This window comes from Cherax quadricarinatus, chromosome 47 (assembly GCF_038502225.1).
Source record: "Cherax quadricarinatus isolate ZL_2023a chromosome 47, ASM3850222v1, whole genome shotgun sequence".
Taxonomy (NCBI): Eukaryota; Metazoa; Arthropoda; class Malacostraca; order Decapoda; family Parastacidae; genus Cherax; species Cherax quadricarinatus.
This window is the reverse complement of record NC_091338.1, coordinates 24,642,092-24,658,379: the sequence shown is the minus strand read 5'-3', so window position 1 is coordinate 24,658,379 and position 16,288 is coordinate 24,642,092. Positions and strand designations below refer to the sequence as shown.

Here is a 16,288-nt window from a genome sequence, read left to right as displayed (position 1 = left end):
CACCTCCAGAAAGTGGGGAAGGCAAGACATCCAGTAGACAAACGGATGACTTCCTGGACACAGGATCCTGGGGAGAGATTGATGTAGGGAGCCAGAAGTGAGGATACTGAGGGAGAATTGGTTCACCTTTGTGAGGTGATGGAAAGACATTGGTAGAGTGTTCACACACACACACACACACACACACACACACACACACACACACACACACACACACACACACACACACACACACACCCACACACACACACACACACACAGACACACTCTACAAGAGGGAACATATGCAGGCAAATGTAAGATATTACACAGTGTAGGCCGTAGGCCGTTTAGACTATGAGTGATGTAACAATATTGGAAAAAGTCTCTGGAGAAAAGTGAATTCATCATAATAATGCTCTCAGCCAGGTTGAGAGCAGAGTCAGCCAAGCTGACAGCTGTACCACGGAACTCTATTCTCTCTCTATTATGGTAATATATAATTATGACAATTCATCAGTCCATCAATCATTTCAAGATTGATTGACTGATTACATCTACTCAAGGCTGAGGGACTGATTACCTTAAACTCTTCCTGTTCTTCACCATTCTCCTTTGTACGGACTGATGAAGCCACTGTGTGGCGAAACGTTTCCTCATTAAAGATACTCAAGTGTTGCACATGTGTCTAATTTATCAAAATCCTTAGATCTTCTTTTTCACAAAAGAATTTCACCCTCCGCCGCAGGGGTATTTTTTGCACATTTTGTGGTCGTTTGTCTCTCCGTCTCTTAGGACGGTGAAAGTTCCTCAAGTTATTCCAGCATGCAGGAATGAATTTCATTATTTCGGTCATGGAGAACTTGAACATGTAAATTTTTCTAAGAATTTGGGCTTTGCTGTCGTAAACAAGTTTTGAAAATTTCAAAGCTGATTGGATAAAGCTTTCTCAAGTTATGAGGAAAATAACTTCGAAAAGTAGGAGGGAAAAAATTAGGTAACCTCTTCAGAGCATCCCTTTGTAAATCTATAATAATAATAATAATAATAATAATAATAATAATAATAATAATAATAAAATTAGTACTACCAATAATAATAAATTTCTTTAAAAATGGTGAATTTAGGGTTTTCACTGAGTTTCAAGAATATTTAGAATGGAAACTGCAACTTTAATAAGTTTGTGGAAATTGAAAAAGAAACACTTATTTTGGGGCATTTTTGTCTGCAGGAGAAATATTGAAATAAAAACCCGTGTTAAAGTATGACTACGAACGTAACCTAACCGAACCCTATTCAACCTAAAGCAACCAAATCCAACTTAATCAAATCTAACCTTACTTGCCTTAGTGTATATTCTCTTGACATTCGCTGAGCCGGAGAGTCACACCTGATTGGTGGATCCAGCGTTTATTTTAATTAATATAATTTACTTCCCATAAATAGTTTTCTTGTAACTCCCACCATCTCATTTTCGTCATACAAATACAAATAATTTCTGTTCTGCAGTCTAGAGGTAATATAATTTACATATAAAATATTGAGGAATAAAAGAAAGCCATTAACAAGCATTGTTAATGGTGGGGAAAATAAGATTCCATGAGGAAAAAAAGAGCTGGTTGATTGGAGGAAGAAGGGAGGGTGGAAGGTGAAGTACGTTCCTGGAGGTCAACTTACAAATCCACATAAGTCACCTTAATTATGTTTGTGGAAAATTAAATTTACCTGGATGTAACTCATAAGATACATACCAGTTAATTATGTTTGTGGAAAATTAAATTTACCTGGATGTAACTCATAAGATACATACCAGTAAATGGTAACAAAGATAATTATTTTTTATCAAAGTTACAGAGACAAGTAGGAGTTTTAGGACACCTAGGTCACAAAAAATGTCCCCCTTCGATACCTACTACTGTCATATCCACAAGTCACCCTTGACCTATATTAATTTCAAATGAAATATACATTACCAGGAATTATGGTAAACATTAATGTAAATATGTGGACTGTATGTTGAAATTAATAAATGATTACATATACACATTTATGTAACAGAAGGAGAATTTATCTTAATACTACTCACCAATTAGTCTGGAGATTACTGTGTGTCATGTACAGAACCCCCTGCCTAAAATATGGAGAAAATACTGGCCAGAATTTCAACATAAATATATAGACATGACTTAGCTTGGGTAATATCCTGATTTCCATCTAATTACGGAGTCCTGTCCAGTTGCCTGATTTCTCACGTTATGCAGGACTGAAATTCCAACAATTTCGGCTCCTATTTGAGAGGTTTTAAGCCCAATATAACCTCTAGAGCGACGAAAATTTATGCACATTTCATTAGCGTGCCTTCACATTCAAAAGCAATGGCGACTTCCCCCATGCTCGTCAGCGCAGGTGCAGAGCTTCCTTGTCGGTTCTCTTCTTTAAAATACACTTTAGAGCAATAGTAATGTATTAATCAGGTATATTTACATTATAAAAAATATACAGCATAATTTTGGGAAATTATTTTCCACAATGTTCTTCCTGTCTCACTCATCGTTCTCACTCCGTGTCACATATGTCACGTGAAATTAGATTTTTAAAGATATAACATACCCGTTAATAAATAAATGTTTACAAAACTTAAACCGAACATAAAGGCATTGTTAAGTATTAATTGTATTAGAAATGCTCTTTAATATTTTAGTCATAAAATTTTGAAGTTACTTTCATTCTCAGGTCTGGAGGAGACGCTGAGGGTGGCTGGTGCGGGTGTGGCTGCTGTAGCAGCCAGAGCATTGCGGCCTCAATGCTCCATCATCCTTTTCATAGATGGCAGCACTTCCGCCACCACTGTCTTCTCGGTGTGCTAACTCTACCACCACATGTGTTTTCATTCACCTCAGTGAAAGTAACACCTCTCAGACCACCGTCTTCCTGGTGTGTCAAGACTACATTACAATTACCTGTATCACATAACATCTCATAGACACCGCCACCAAACCCACTCAGTCAGTACCTTGTCAGGTCTCCCACTCACCCAGCCCCCACCATTTTGGAAAAGAAGCTGAAGGTATTGTACACAAATGCAGACGGAATAATGAATGTGTGAGGAGTGGCACGAATGAATCATGGAGGCATCAGCGGACATTATAACACTCAGAGAAACCAAGATCACGGGAATGATAACAGATACAATCTTTCCTATTGGATATCAGATCCTGAGGAAAGATAGAGGGAATGGCTCGGAGATGGAAGAGTTGCACTGCTCGTCAAAAACCAGTAGAGATTTGAGGAGTTGGAAGGAGAGGACAGAGGGAAAGCAAGGGACTATATAGGAGGAACACTTCAAACTTGGGGTCCCAAGACAAGAGTATAATGAGAGTAACAGAACAATGGTTGATACACTAGCTGAGGTTGCTAGAAGAGTCCACATGGGCAGGGCAAAGTTACTAGATGTGGACGAGTTCAGTCATAAGGAAATTGTTTGGGAAAACCTGAAGCCATATGGCCATATAGAGTTCGTCACGGCCACGCTAGCTGGAGATTCGTCTGTAAAACCTTGCATTTGTGGTCACAGTGGTGCCTATGCTAACCTTCCTATGATGTAGAAATAGGCCTAGTTGGACGAATCTTATTGTGGCTAGCTGGTCCAGTGGCTAACGCGACGGTCTGGAGTTTTGAAACTCTCAGATCGCCGGTTCTATCCCTGCCCGTGGTATGGTTTATATATATATATATATATATATATATATATATATATATATATATATATATATATATATATATATATATATATATATATATATATATACACACCGTTTCAAGGTAAATTGTGGAAGTGTTGTGCAGTTTGTGAATGTTGGTGAGAGGTGGTAGCGAGGAAGACTGCCAGTGGAGGTGGGGGAAAATAAGGCCTACACTGTGTATGAGTACCGGCCAAGATTATCGTACATACAAACCTCGAAAAGCTCTTATATAAACATCTATCTCCAGCACCATGCACCATGCTTCCAGTTAACTTAGAAATGATTGTGTCGATGCATGGACTATTTAGAGGCATATGTTATGGAAAAACAATAATAAACGGATCACCTATAACAAAATTCACGGAGGGAAAATTCTTAGGAATCCACCTTGATAATAGACTCAAATTTCAAACACATATACAAAACATTTTCAAAAAAATTTGCAAGACCGTAGGCATACTATGGAAGATACGGTACTATGTTCCACAGTCAGCCCTCCTGGCCCTATATCACTCACTTATTTACCCCTATCTCGCCTATGGAATTTGTGCATGGGGCTCAACAACAATAAACCATCTCAGACCATTAATTACCCAACAAAAGGCTGCAGTCAGAATGATAACAAATTCCCACTACAGGCAGCACACTCCACCAATATTCAAAACTCTAAACCTACTCACTATACAAAACATCCATACTTATTACTGCACCTACTACATTCATAGAACACTTAACTCTGATATAAGCCCTTCCCTCAAACGTCTCCTTACCAACCTCAACAGAATACATGATCATAACACAAGGCACAGATCACTCTTTGATGTTCCTCGTGTCCATCTCACGCTATGCAAAAACTCAATGCACATAAAAGGCCCTAAAATCTGGAATTCATTACCTGTGAATATAAAAGAAACACTGTTTATAAATTCAAGTCTCTTCTCAAAAATCACTTACTCACCCACAACTAAATACCTACTGAATAATTGTATCTCATAAATTGTATCTCATAAATGTTTCTCATTATTGCATCTCATAAATATCTAACCTGTAACCCAATCAAACTTCATTTTTTAATTACATTACCTAACAGAATACTCCATTCTACTGAATGCTCAGCAACACAGTAAATGACCATATGACCTGTCTTTGTAATACTCATTTGTGCTAAATTGTTATCTGTTTACAATAATGTTTTTACCACTGAATATATCATTGCTTAGTTAATCTTAAGTTAATTTTAAGCCTGCCCATAATACTCTGCATACAAGGGGCTTTGGCATGTTGCACTGTAATAATTGTATTCCTTTGTACTTCACTGTATTATGTTCAAATTAATAAATAAATAAAATTAATGTTAACGAGGGAGCGACCAGTCAGTGCATCCTCCCCCACGTCACGGGGATGGGTGGAAGAGGTGCGGTGTGTATCTAGATGGTGAGTGAACACATTGGTTTAGCAGTGCCTATACCCACATTGTTCATAGTGTACATGTGAAACAAATAATGTGTGTATTGTAAGACAGTGAGAACAATATATAGTGTGCAAGTCCATGTGTATTGTACTCCCAGGGATAACCCCACTCAACAACCTGCGCCTCCCCCACCTCAATACCAGCGCCTGCCCCACTCTATTCCCAGGGAAAGTTTTCCCCTTCCCCTCCCAGCCCCTCAAACTCCACCAGGCCACCACGGTCAAGTTCACCACCTTCCACGCACCATACCCACCCAGAATGTCATACTCCACTCCTATTGTCTAGTCTAGCAGATGGATGCCAACCAGGAGGAAGCAAGCAGCCAGGGAAATGGCACGGCTGGCAATACTAGGAGAGGCAAGTGTCGGTCATGCTTACAGCTTCGTGGTCTCAACTCTAATGGTTTCCTCCACAAACATGATAGTTGCCCTGGTTCAGGATGTCCTCCTGTGGAAAGTGATGATCCAGAGTCACCTCAGGCACCTGAACCCACTCCAACAGATCTCATCTCATCAGACAATATCTTGGAAGCAATTAAAGCAACAGGTACCAGGACACTCACACATATTCCCAAAGCAGCCCGTCCATACGCAGCTGGGAAGCTTACAGGCCTCCTGAAAAAAGTAAACGATGGTTCCACTATCTTAAATGCTCCACCAACCATCAAGGCATGGCACAACTTGCTACTTTTTGGCAATGTCTGCTTAGCTGTGCCGGAAAGAAGGGGAAAGAGGCTAGCCTCAATGATAATTAAATCCTTAAGAGATTTTCCTAGAGCTGATAACCTCATTCGCCTTCCCCGTCAACACAAAAAAGGGAGAGGCAGAACCCCCACTCACTCCACTGACAGTGAAAAAGTTAGAGTCCAGGTGAGCAAGAAAATTGAAGAGGGCAACACGGCGGAGGCAATGAGAATTATTACCAGTGAAGATACAGTTGCTCCCAGGGATGCTGACACGGCTGAAGCACTTAGAGGAAAGCACCCTGTCAGGGAAACTAGTGGCATCAACAGTTTCAACACCTCTGTCCCCACTGTGGAACCATTGATTGTGGAAGACTCAGACATTTACAAAGCAATAATGTCGTTCCCATCGGGCTCTGCTGGGGGTTACACTGGAATAAGGCCACAGCATTTAAAAGAAATGGTTAATCCAGTTATTGGGGAAGTTGCAGAGACACTGCTTTCAGAGATCACAAGGTTCGTCAACAATTCCTTGGCTGGTCTGATTCCTGATGAAATTAGACCTTTTTTGGTGCAACACTTTGCGTACTTAATAAGAAGGTTGGAGGAATTCGCCCAATTGCAGTAGGCAACACGTTACGCCGCCTCGTATCCAAAGTTGCTGTCCGAAGTATTCGTGCACAGGCAGCCACGATGCTTCAACCAAACCAGCCTGGCTTTGGGGTCTCTCAAAGAAGTGAAGCAGCGGTTCATGCAACAAGGGCGTATATCAACAACCTGCCTGAGGACAATGCAGTGGTAAAATTAGATTTCAAGAATGCATTCAATCTCCTGAAAAGAGACGTGGTATTAGCAGCAGTAGAAGAACATTTCCCTGGTCTCTTCCCTTTTCTTTCAGCTGGGTATAGCAAGGAATCAACGCTTCTTTTTGGAGAGCATGAAATCACATCATCGGAGGGTGTCCAACAAGGAGATCCTCTTGTACCATTTCTCTTCTGTATAGCAGTTAGAGAAATCACAGTCAGACTGACCAGCGAGCTAAACGTCTGGTTCCTAGATGATGGCACACTAGCAGGTACAAAGGAGTCCCTCCTACATGATCTTACACAGGTAATGACACGGGGACAGGAAATGGGTCTCATCCTGAATCCATCCAAATGAGAAATCATCTCAGTCAGTCAACAAGTGATAAATGCAGTGAGATCAAAACTACCAGGAGCAGCAGTCATTGCCCCCACAAGCAGCGTCTTGCTAGGAGCACCTCTGGGAAGCAATGCCATTAACACAATTCTCAGGAAGAAATTGGAAGAGTTAAGGAGAATGGAACAACGAATAGGCAATCTGGACACCCACGATGCCTTGTACCTTCTCACAAAGTACTTGAGTCTGCCCAGGTTGACATATTTCCTAAGATGTGCACCTTCATATGATAACCCTATACTGCACGAATATGACAGTATCCTGAGGCAGATTTTTACGAAAGTACTTAACCTTACTCTCGAAGACGGGCAGTGGAACCAAGCTACACTTCCAGTCAGACTAGGAGGCATTGGTGTCCGCAAGTCATCACAAATTGCGCTACCTGCCTTTTTGTCCTTATGTATTGCATCCAGAGGGCTTGTAGCAGCGATTCTCCCTGAACATCTTAGGGACAAGATTGGAGTCCAGGACCAAAAGTTCATTGACTGAGCCATGGTCTGGGATAATCTAATGGGCTCTGAAACCAGACCTGCTCCCCCCAACACCTACAAACGATCGCACTGGGAAGGTCCAATAGTAGAGAATATAGCCTCAGCAATGCTTCAGAGTGTGTCAAGGAAGGATAGAGCCCGCCTCCTGGCAGTGAGAGCCCATCATGCAGGGGACTTTCTGTTGGCTGTTCCCAACTCCAGCCTTGGTACAAGCCTAGGCCCACAGACCATCCGCATCGGTGTTGCCCTTCGACTTGCCGCCCCTATTCTCGCCGAACACAGGGGTATTTGTGGCAGTGAAGCAGCAGACCGATTCAGGTACCATGGTCTTATGTGCCATAAATCTGAGGAAAAGATTGCAAGACATGAGGTTAATAACATTATCAAGAGGAGCCTCATAACAGCCGGATGCCCAGCAGTAAGGGAGCCACCCCAGCTATGCAGATCTGATGGCAGCCACAAGCGTCCAGATGGAATCACCTCTCAAGCTTGGACACACGGGAAGCAGCTGGTGTTGGACTATACATGTGCATCTACCTTGGCTGATACCTATCTCCAATACACCAGGGAGGAAGGAGGGGCAGCTGCCAGCTTCAAGGAGTCCCAAAAGTCTAGAAAATATGGACAACTTGCCAATCGTTATATGTTTGTTCCCATAGGCTCAGAGACCCTTGGCTCATGGGGAAAGAATGCATCTAAATTCCTTAAGGAGCTGGAAAAAACACTCATCAGGGTAACTAGGGCTCCCAGGCAGCTAGTTTTCTGTTCCAGCGGCTCAGTGCGGCTGTTCAAAGGGGTAATGCCTGCTGTATTTTGGGCACACGCCCCAGCTCTGAGGAGCTGGAAGAGTTTTTGGCCTTATAATCGGTGATACACACGTAACAACATGTACTGTATATGAATCCTTTATATCAACAATGCATCTCTTAAATCTTCTGTACCATATTATGTAATAAAATACTCCTATTGGTAAAAAAAAAAATATGAAAAGATGGGGTGGTCAGGGAAGTGGAATATTCAAACGGCTTCAGGAAGAAATCCAAATATTCTTCCTTGAAGCCTTTTTATCATTCATATATATATATATATATATATATATATATATATATATATATATATATATATATATATATATATATATATATATATATATATATATATATATATATATATTCTTTCAACGCACCAGCAGTATCCCACCGAGGCAGGGTGGCCCAAAAGAAAAACGAAAGTTTCTCCTTTCAAATTTAGTAATATATACAGGAGAAGGGGTTACTAGCACCTTGCTCCCGGCATTTTAGTCGCCTCTTACGACACGCATGGCTTACGGAGGAAGAATTCTGTTCCACTTCCCCATGGAGTTAAGAGGAAATAAACAAGAACAAGAACTAGAAAGAAAATAGCAGAAAACCCAGAGGGGTGTGTGTATATATATGCTTGCACATGTATAAGTGTAAGTGTAAGTAGAAGTAGCAAGAAGTACCTGAAATCTTGCATATTTATGAGACAGACAAAAGACACCAGCAGTCCTACCATCATGTAAAACATATATATATATATATATATATATATATATATATATATATATATATATATATATATATATATATATATATATATATATATATATATATATATAATATCGTGCCGAATAGGCAGAACTTGCGATCTTGGCTTAAATAGCAACGTTTATCTTGCCTTATAGGACAAGTGAAAATTTTATTTTGCAATAATTTCGCCAAAATCATTCTGAACCTAACGAAAAAAACATATTTCACTGCGTTTGTTTAGTATTAAATTACTGTAAACAAATCTAAAATATATTTAGTTGGGTTAGGCTAAAATAAATTGTTCTTGTTATAGTGGTCTCCAGTACTCTAAGGTCAGTGGTCACCTGCGGTCATTCCTGCCTAAGCTCTTGGTAGATAGCGTGGGCTATTACCAAGCACCATTACTTGTTGTTGAGTTTTAGAATCTCAGGTTCAAGTGTTGAAGAAGGAGATTCTACTTCTTCAGGAGGAAAATAGGAGGCTGAAGCTTCGCATAGATGAGTTTGTGAGCGAGTGTGAGAAGGATTTAGCTGGTAAGGAGAAAATGGTCACCAGCAGTGATGGTGGCAGCCGCTTTAAGTGGCAAGTGGTTCACAGTTCAGAAAGAAGGAAGATGAGGAGAGTTAATAGAGAAGATGTGAAGGTAGAAAATCGATTCTCTGTTCTCCAAGACGAGTGTACTTCAGTGGTTAGTGAGGTTGAAGGTACCACTAATTCCCCCTGCTAATCAAGGTAAGAATATTTTAATAGTAGGCAGTTCTCAGGTAAGATATATGGACCGTGCATTTTGTAACAGAGACAGAAAGGTCAGACAGAGAGTGTGCCTTCCTGGAGCTGGTGTTGGTGACATACTCAGCAGGTTGGATAATATTATGGCAGGTAATGGGAACAAGCCCATTATATGTCTTAGTGCTGGGGGTAATAACATTGGGAAGGGCAGGAGAGAGGTTTAAGGGAGGGATCCCAGTCATATGTAGCATCTTGCCTGGAAAGGGAATGGGCAATGAATGGATGTTCAGGGCAATTGGTATAAATTGCCGGCTAGACAGGTACTGCAAGGAACTTGCAATCCCATTCATTGATAACTGGGATCTATTCTTTGGCAAACGTGATATGTATGCAAGAGATGGGGTTCATCTCTCTGGGGATGGAGTGGTTGCATTAGCCAATTCAATTGAGAGGGTAAATGACGACTTGTCTAGGAATTTAAAATGATAGATTATGGAGGTATGGGTGTTTGTGGGGAAACAATCAGGCTGCAGCATTAGGGTTAAAAACAGCAGTTATTACCAAGATACCTAAGGGATATGCTTAAAAGACAATATTCAAAATAAAGTTGCTAGTAATGGCAAATCAATTGATCAACAAACAAAGAGAGATAGTAGAGGGCAACGAGTGACTAACTCCCTTAAGGTTTACTATACAAATAGTAGGAGTCTAAGAAATAAGATAGATGAGCTAAGATTACTTGCAAGTGTAGGTAATATAGATATTATTGGTATAACAGAGACCTGGTTCAACCTGAAAGATAGAGAAATGCCTTTTGAATGCAACATACAGGGTTATAAACTATTCCACACTGATAGGATCAATAGGAAGGGTGGTGGTGTGGCGATGTATGTCAGAGAAAATTTAAATTGCGGTCTTAGACATGATATAAGATTAGAAACATCGAACACAGAATCTGCTTGGCTACAGTTTCTCGAGGGATGTGACAAATTAATTTTGGGTATGATTTATAGGCCCCCAAACCTTGATAGGGAGGGCAGTAAGCTGTTATGGGACGAAATTCTTAACGCATCTAGATATGAAAATGTTGTGATAATGGGAGATTTTAACTTTAGACAAATTGATTGGAACAATATGACAAGAAATCTTGAGTCTAGTGACTTTCTTGATACGGTTCAGGATTGCTTTTTAGAACAGGTTGTGACAGAACCAACTAGAGGAAACAATCTGCTTGACTTGGTTCTTGCCAACAAAGATTCACTAATTAATAATCTTGAGGTTAATGATGAGCTTGGGGAAAGTGATCACAAATCACTTAGTTTCAATATATCATGGAATTACCCAGATAACTGCAATCAAATCTCTGTCCCAGATTTTCGCTTGGCCGACTTCATAGGACTGAAAAATTACCTGGGAGGGCTAAATTGGGATTTCCTGACTATGGGTCAAGTAGGTGATCTTGGTTGCCAATATGACTTTTTCAGTGCATAGTTCTAGCTGCCCAGACAACTTTTGTTCCGAGTAGCGAAATTAGATATAACAAAAATGATCCCAAATGGATGAACAATAGATTAAAACATCTCATTGGTCAAAAGAGAGGCATATATAGGCGTATCAAAAGAGGGGATGGGCAGTTAAGAAATCAATATATTCAATTAACGAGAGAAAGAAAGGAATAAGAAAAGTAAAAAGGGATTATGAGGCTAAGGTCGCAAGGGATTCAAAGACTAACCCAAAAGGGTTATTTCAGGTATGCAGAAGTAAGATTAAGGACAAGATTGGCCCACTTTAGAGTAACTCTGGTCAGATCACTGACAGGGATAAGGATATGTGTGAAATTCTCAATACCTACTTCCTCTCAGTTATCACCCAGGAAAATACTAGCGATATTTCTGAAATAATAGATTATGTAGAACAGGATGATAATAAACTATGTACAATTGCGGTAACTAGTGACATGGTCGTCAGACAAATAGAGAAACTAAAACCTAACAAATTCCCAAGCCCTGATGAACTGTTTGCAAGGGTGTTAAAGGAATGTAAAGAGGAACTTAGCATACCTTTGGCTAATCTTTTTAACATATCAGTACAAACTGGCACAGTGCCTGATAAGTGGAAAATGGCAAATGTAATACCTATTTACAAGGCAGGTGACAGGTCCTTGGCTTCGAACTATAGACCAATAAGCCTTACCTCCATAGTGGGAAAATTTATGGAATCAATAATTGCCGAAGCAATTCGTAGCCATCTTGACAGGCTGATTGATTAATGAATTTCAACACGGCTTTACAAAGGGGCGTTCCTGTCTTACGAATTTACTAAATTTTTTCTCTAAAGTGTCTGAGGAGGTAGATCACGGTAATAAATATGATATTGTGTATATTAACTTCAGTAAGGTTTTCGACAGAGTTCCTCACCAGAGGCTATTGAGGAAACTTAAGGCACACGGAATAGGAGGAGAATTTTTTTCCTGCATAGAGGCATGGCTAACAAATAGACAGCAGAGAAATCAGAATGGGGCACGTCACAAGCGGTGTTCCTCAGGGGTCAGTGTTGGGCCCGTTGTTGTTCACAATTTACATAAACGACATAAATGAGGGAATAAATAGCGACATAAGCAAATTTGCTGATGACACCAAAATAGGACGTCCAATTCATTCTACTGAGGACACTAGAGCACTCCAGCATGATTTGAATAGACTGATGCAATGGTCGGAGAAGTGGCAGATGCAGTTTAATATTGACAAATGCAAAGTTTTAAATGTTGGACAGTTAAATAATCATGCTTCATATAAACTAAATAATGTAGATCTTAATACTACTGATTGTGAAAAGGATTTAGGAGTTGTTATTAGCAGTAATCTAAAACCAAGACAACAGTGTATTAGTGTTCGCAATAAAGCTAACAGAATTCTTGGCTTCATATCTAGAAGTATAAATAATAGAAGTCCTCAGGTTGTTCTTCAACTCTATATATCCTTGGTTATGCCTCATTTAGACTATGCTGCTCAGTTCTGGTCACCGTATTACAGAATGCACATAAATGCTCTGGAAAACGTACAGAGGAGGATGACAAAGATGATCCCATGTATGAGATATCTTCCATATGAGGATAGACTGAGGGCCCTGAATCTGCACTCTCTCGAAAGGCGTAGAATTAGGGGGGATATGATCGAGGTGTATAAATGGAAAACAGGAATAAATAAAGGGGATGTAAGTAGCGTGCTGAAAATTTCCAGCCAAGACAGGACTCGCAGCAATGGTTTCAAGTTTGAAAAATTCAGATTCAGGAAGGATATAGAAAAGCACTGGTTTAGTAATAAAGTCGTGGATGAGTGGAACAAGCTCCTGAGTACAATTATTCATGCTAAAACGTGTAGTTTTAAAAATAGGTTAGATAAATACATGAGTGGGTGTGGGTTGGTGTGAGTTAGATCTGACTAGCTTGTGCTGCTGGGTCTGATGCAGTGCTCCATCCTTGAGTGGAGGTGACCAGACTGGGTGGGTCATTGGTCTAATCCGGGGGAGGGGGGGACGTGGACCTGCTCCGCATGGGTCAGTAGGCCTGTTGCAGTGTTCCTTCTTTCTTATGTTCTAATAAGGTTAGGTAAGTTTTCTAAGATTCTTTTGGCGCAAAATTAAAAATTTTTACACAAGTATTAATGAAAAAATTATATCTTTAAACGTATAAAATAAAATTTCAGAAAAGACTTAATTTTAAACGAGTTCTTGCTAATTGACAGTTTTACATATTCGGCACGACATTATATATATATATATATATATATATATATATATATATATATATATATATATATATATAAACATTGTCTCTACGTCAACAGCAGGACTCGAACCTGCAAACTCTGTATCAGAATCCACAGTACTTTACCACTAAGCTAGAACGTCGCTTAGCTTCGGCTAAGCGCCGATACTTATCGCGGGTCTAGCTCCGTGGTAAAGTACTGTGGACTCTTATATAGAGTTAGCAGGTTCGAGTCCTGCTGTGGACGTAGAGACAATGTTTATATATAAATATATATATATATATATATATATATATATATATATATATATATATATATATGTCGTGCCGAATAGGCAGAACTTGCCATCTTGGCTTAAATAGCAACGCTCATCTTGCCATATAGGACAAGTGAAAATTTGTGTATGCAATAATTTCGCCAAAATCATTCTGAACCTAACGAAAAAAATATATTTCACTGTGTTTGTTTAGTATTAAATTATTGTAAACAAATCTAAAATATATTTAGTTGGGTTAGGCTAAAATAAATTATTCTTGTTATAATAAGGTTAGGTAAGTTTTCTAAGATTCTTTTGGTGCAAAATTAAAACTTTTTACAGTAACATTAATGAAAAAAATATATCTTTAAACGTATAAGAGAAAATTTCAGAAAGGACTTCATTTTAAATGAGTTCTTGCTAATTGACCAGTTTTACATATTCGGCACGACATATATATATATATATATATATATATATATATATATATATATATATATATATATATATATATATATATATATATATAGATATATATATATGGAGGTACCACCTTCATAGCTGGACTGGGGACCCTCATCATCAGAAAATAAACGTACCTCAGGGAAAACTCAAGGTTCTCCCCAGAGCTGTTTGAATATTTTCTTCTCCTTCCACCCCCTATATTGTACATTCTATGGGAACTTTTATTAATAGACAGAATACATTTATAGAAAACACAAACATGAATGCAATAGGTGCAATGTATTGAAGATCATGATATTTCCTCCAGCTCCTCTGAAGCCGGACGCGAGCCAAGTATGCAGCATGCATTTCCCCTCTGGATGGCCACGCTGAGGCGCTAGAACATGAAAGTGGCTGCCCTTGGGTCCCTGGTGGTGTCAATGGGTCTGGAACAGAATTCTTCCTCCGTAAGCCATGCGTGTTGTAAGAGGCAACTAAAATGCCAGGGGAAAGGGGCTAGTAACCCCTTCTCCTGTATATATTACTAAATGTAAAAGGAGAAACTTTCGCTTTTCCTTTTGGGCCACCCTGCTTTGGTGGGATACGGCCGATGTGCTGAAAAAAGATAGATATATATATATATATATATATATATATATATATATATATATATATATATATATATTATTGTGCCCTGGAACAAGTGGTATTGATCAATAACACTGCGACTAGCCAAGGAGTCGAACCCATGCTGCTTTGGCCTGCCTCATGGTAGGCGAAAACTCATAACGCCTTTACCCACGGGACCAAACAATCCTTAAGAGTAGCGCTTCCAGCGGAACTGAATGTTGTACTCGCTACCCAAGGACATACGGTAGTGTGGGTGACTCGAGGCTAATTTCATTCTAGTCCCTGTTTGGTGTACTAGTCCAACAAGCAGTATTTTATATGATTGTGCCCACGAACAAGTGGTATTGATCAGTAACAACACTGCGAGTAGCCAAAGACTCGAACCCATGCTGCTTTGGCCTGCCTAATTTCATTCTGGTTCCTGTTTGGTCTTTTTACTGATCAATATCACTTGATCGTGGGCACAATAAAATAAAATACTGCTCGTTGGACTGGTGCTCCAAACAGGGACTAGAATGATATTAGCCTAGAGTCATCCACACCAACGTATGTCCTTTGGTAGCGAGTACAACATTCAGTTCCACTGGGTGCGCTACTCTTAAGGATTGTGTGGTCCAGTGGATTAAGGTGTCATGAGTTCTCGCCTACCATGAGGCAGGCCAAAGCAGCATGGGTTCGAGTCGTTGGCTAGTCGCAGTGTTGTTATTGAGAAATATATATATATATATATATATATATATATATATATATATATATATATATATATATATATATATATATGTCGTGCCGAATAGGCAGAACTTGCTATCTTGGCTTAAATAGCAACGCTCATCTTGCCATATAGGACAAGTGAAAATTTGTTTATGCAATAATTTCGCCAAAATCATTCTGAACCTAACGAAAAAAATATATTTCACTGTGTTTGTTTAGTATTAAATTATTGTAAACAAATGTTAAATATATTTAGTTGGGTTTGGATAAAATAAATTGCTCTTGTTATAATAAGGTTAGGTAAGTTTTCTAAGTTCCTTTTCGTGCAATATTATTAATTTTTACATCAACATTAATGAAAAAAATATATCTTTAAACGTTCAAGAGAAAATTTTACATATTCGGCACGACATATATATATATATATATATATATATATATATATATATATATATATATATATATATATATATATATATATATATATATATATATATATATATGAGCATAGTGAGGCTCAGGTTAGGGTGTGCAGAAGAGAGGGAGACTACTTCCCGGTAAAAGTAGGTCTTAGATAGGGATGTGTAATGTCACCATGGTTGTTTAATATATTTATAGATGGGGATGTAAAAGAA

General features: G+C 39.1%; 1 protein-coding gene across 1 annotated transcript in view; it reads left to right on the top strand.

Moving 5' to 3' along the window:
- LOC128696577 (probable glutamate receptor) overlaps positions 1-16,288 on the top strand; it is a 136,030-nt gene that overhangs the window by 43,261 nt on the left and 76,481 nt on the right. Inside the window, exon 3 of the mRNA XM_070094761.1 lies at positions 2,713-2,837. Within this exon, the coding sequence (XP_069950862.1) occupies positions 2,713-2,837 (125 nt within the window). The remainder of the gene's footprint in view (positions 1-2,712; positions 2,838-16,288) is intronic.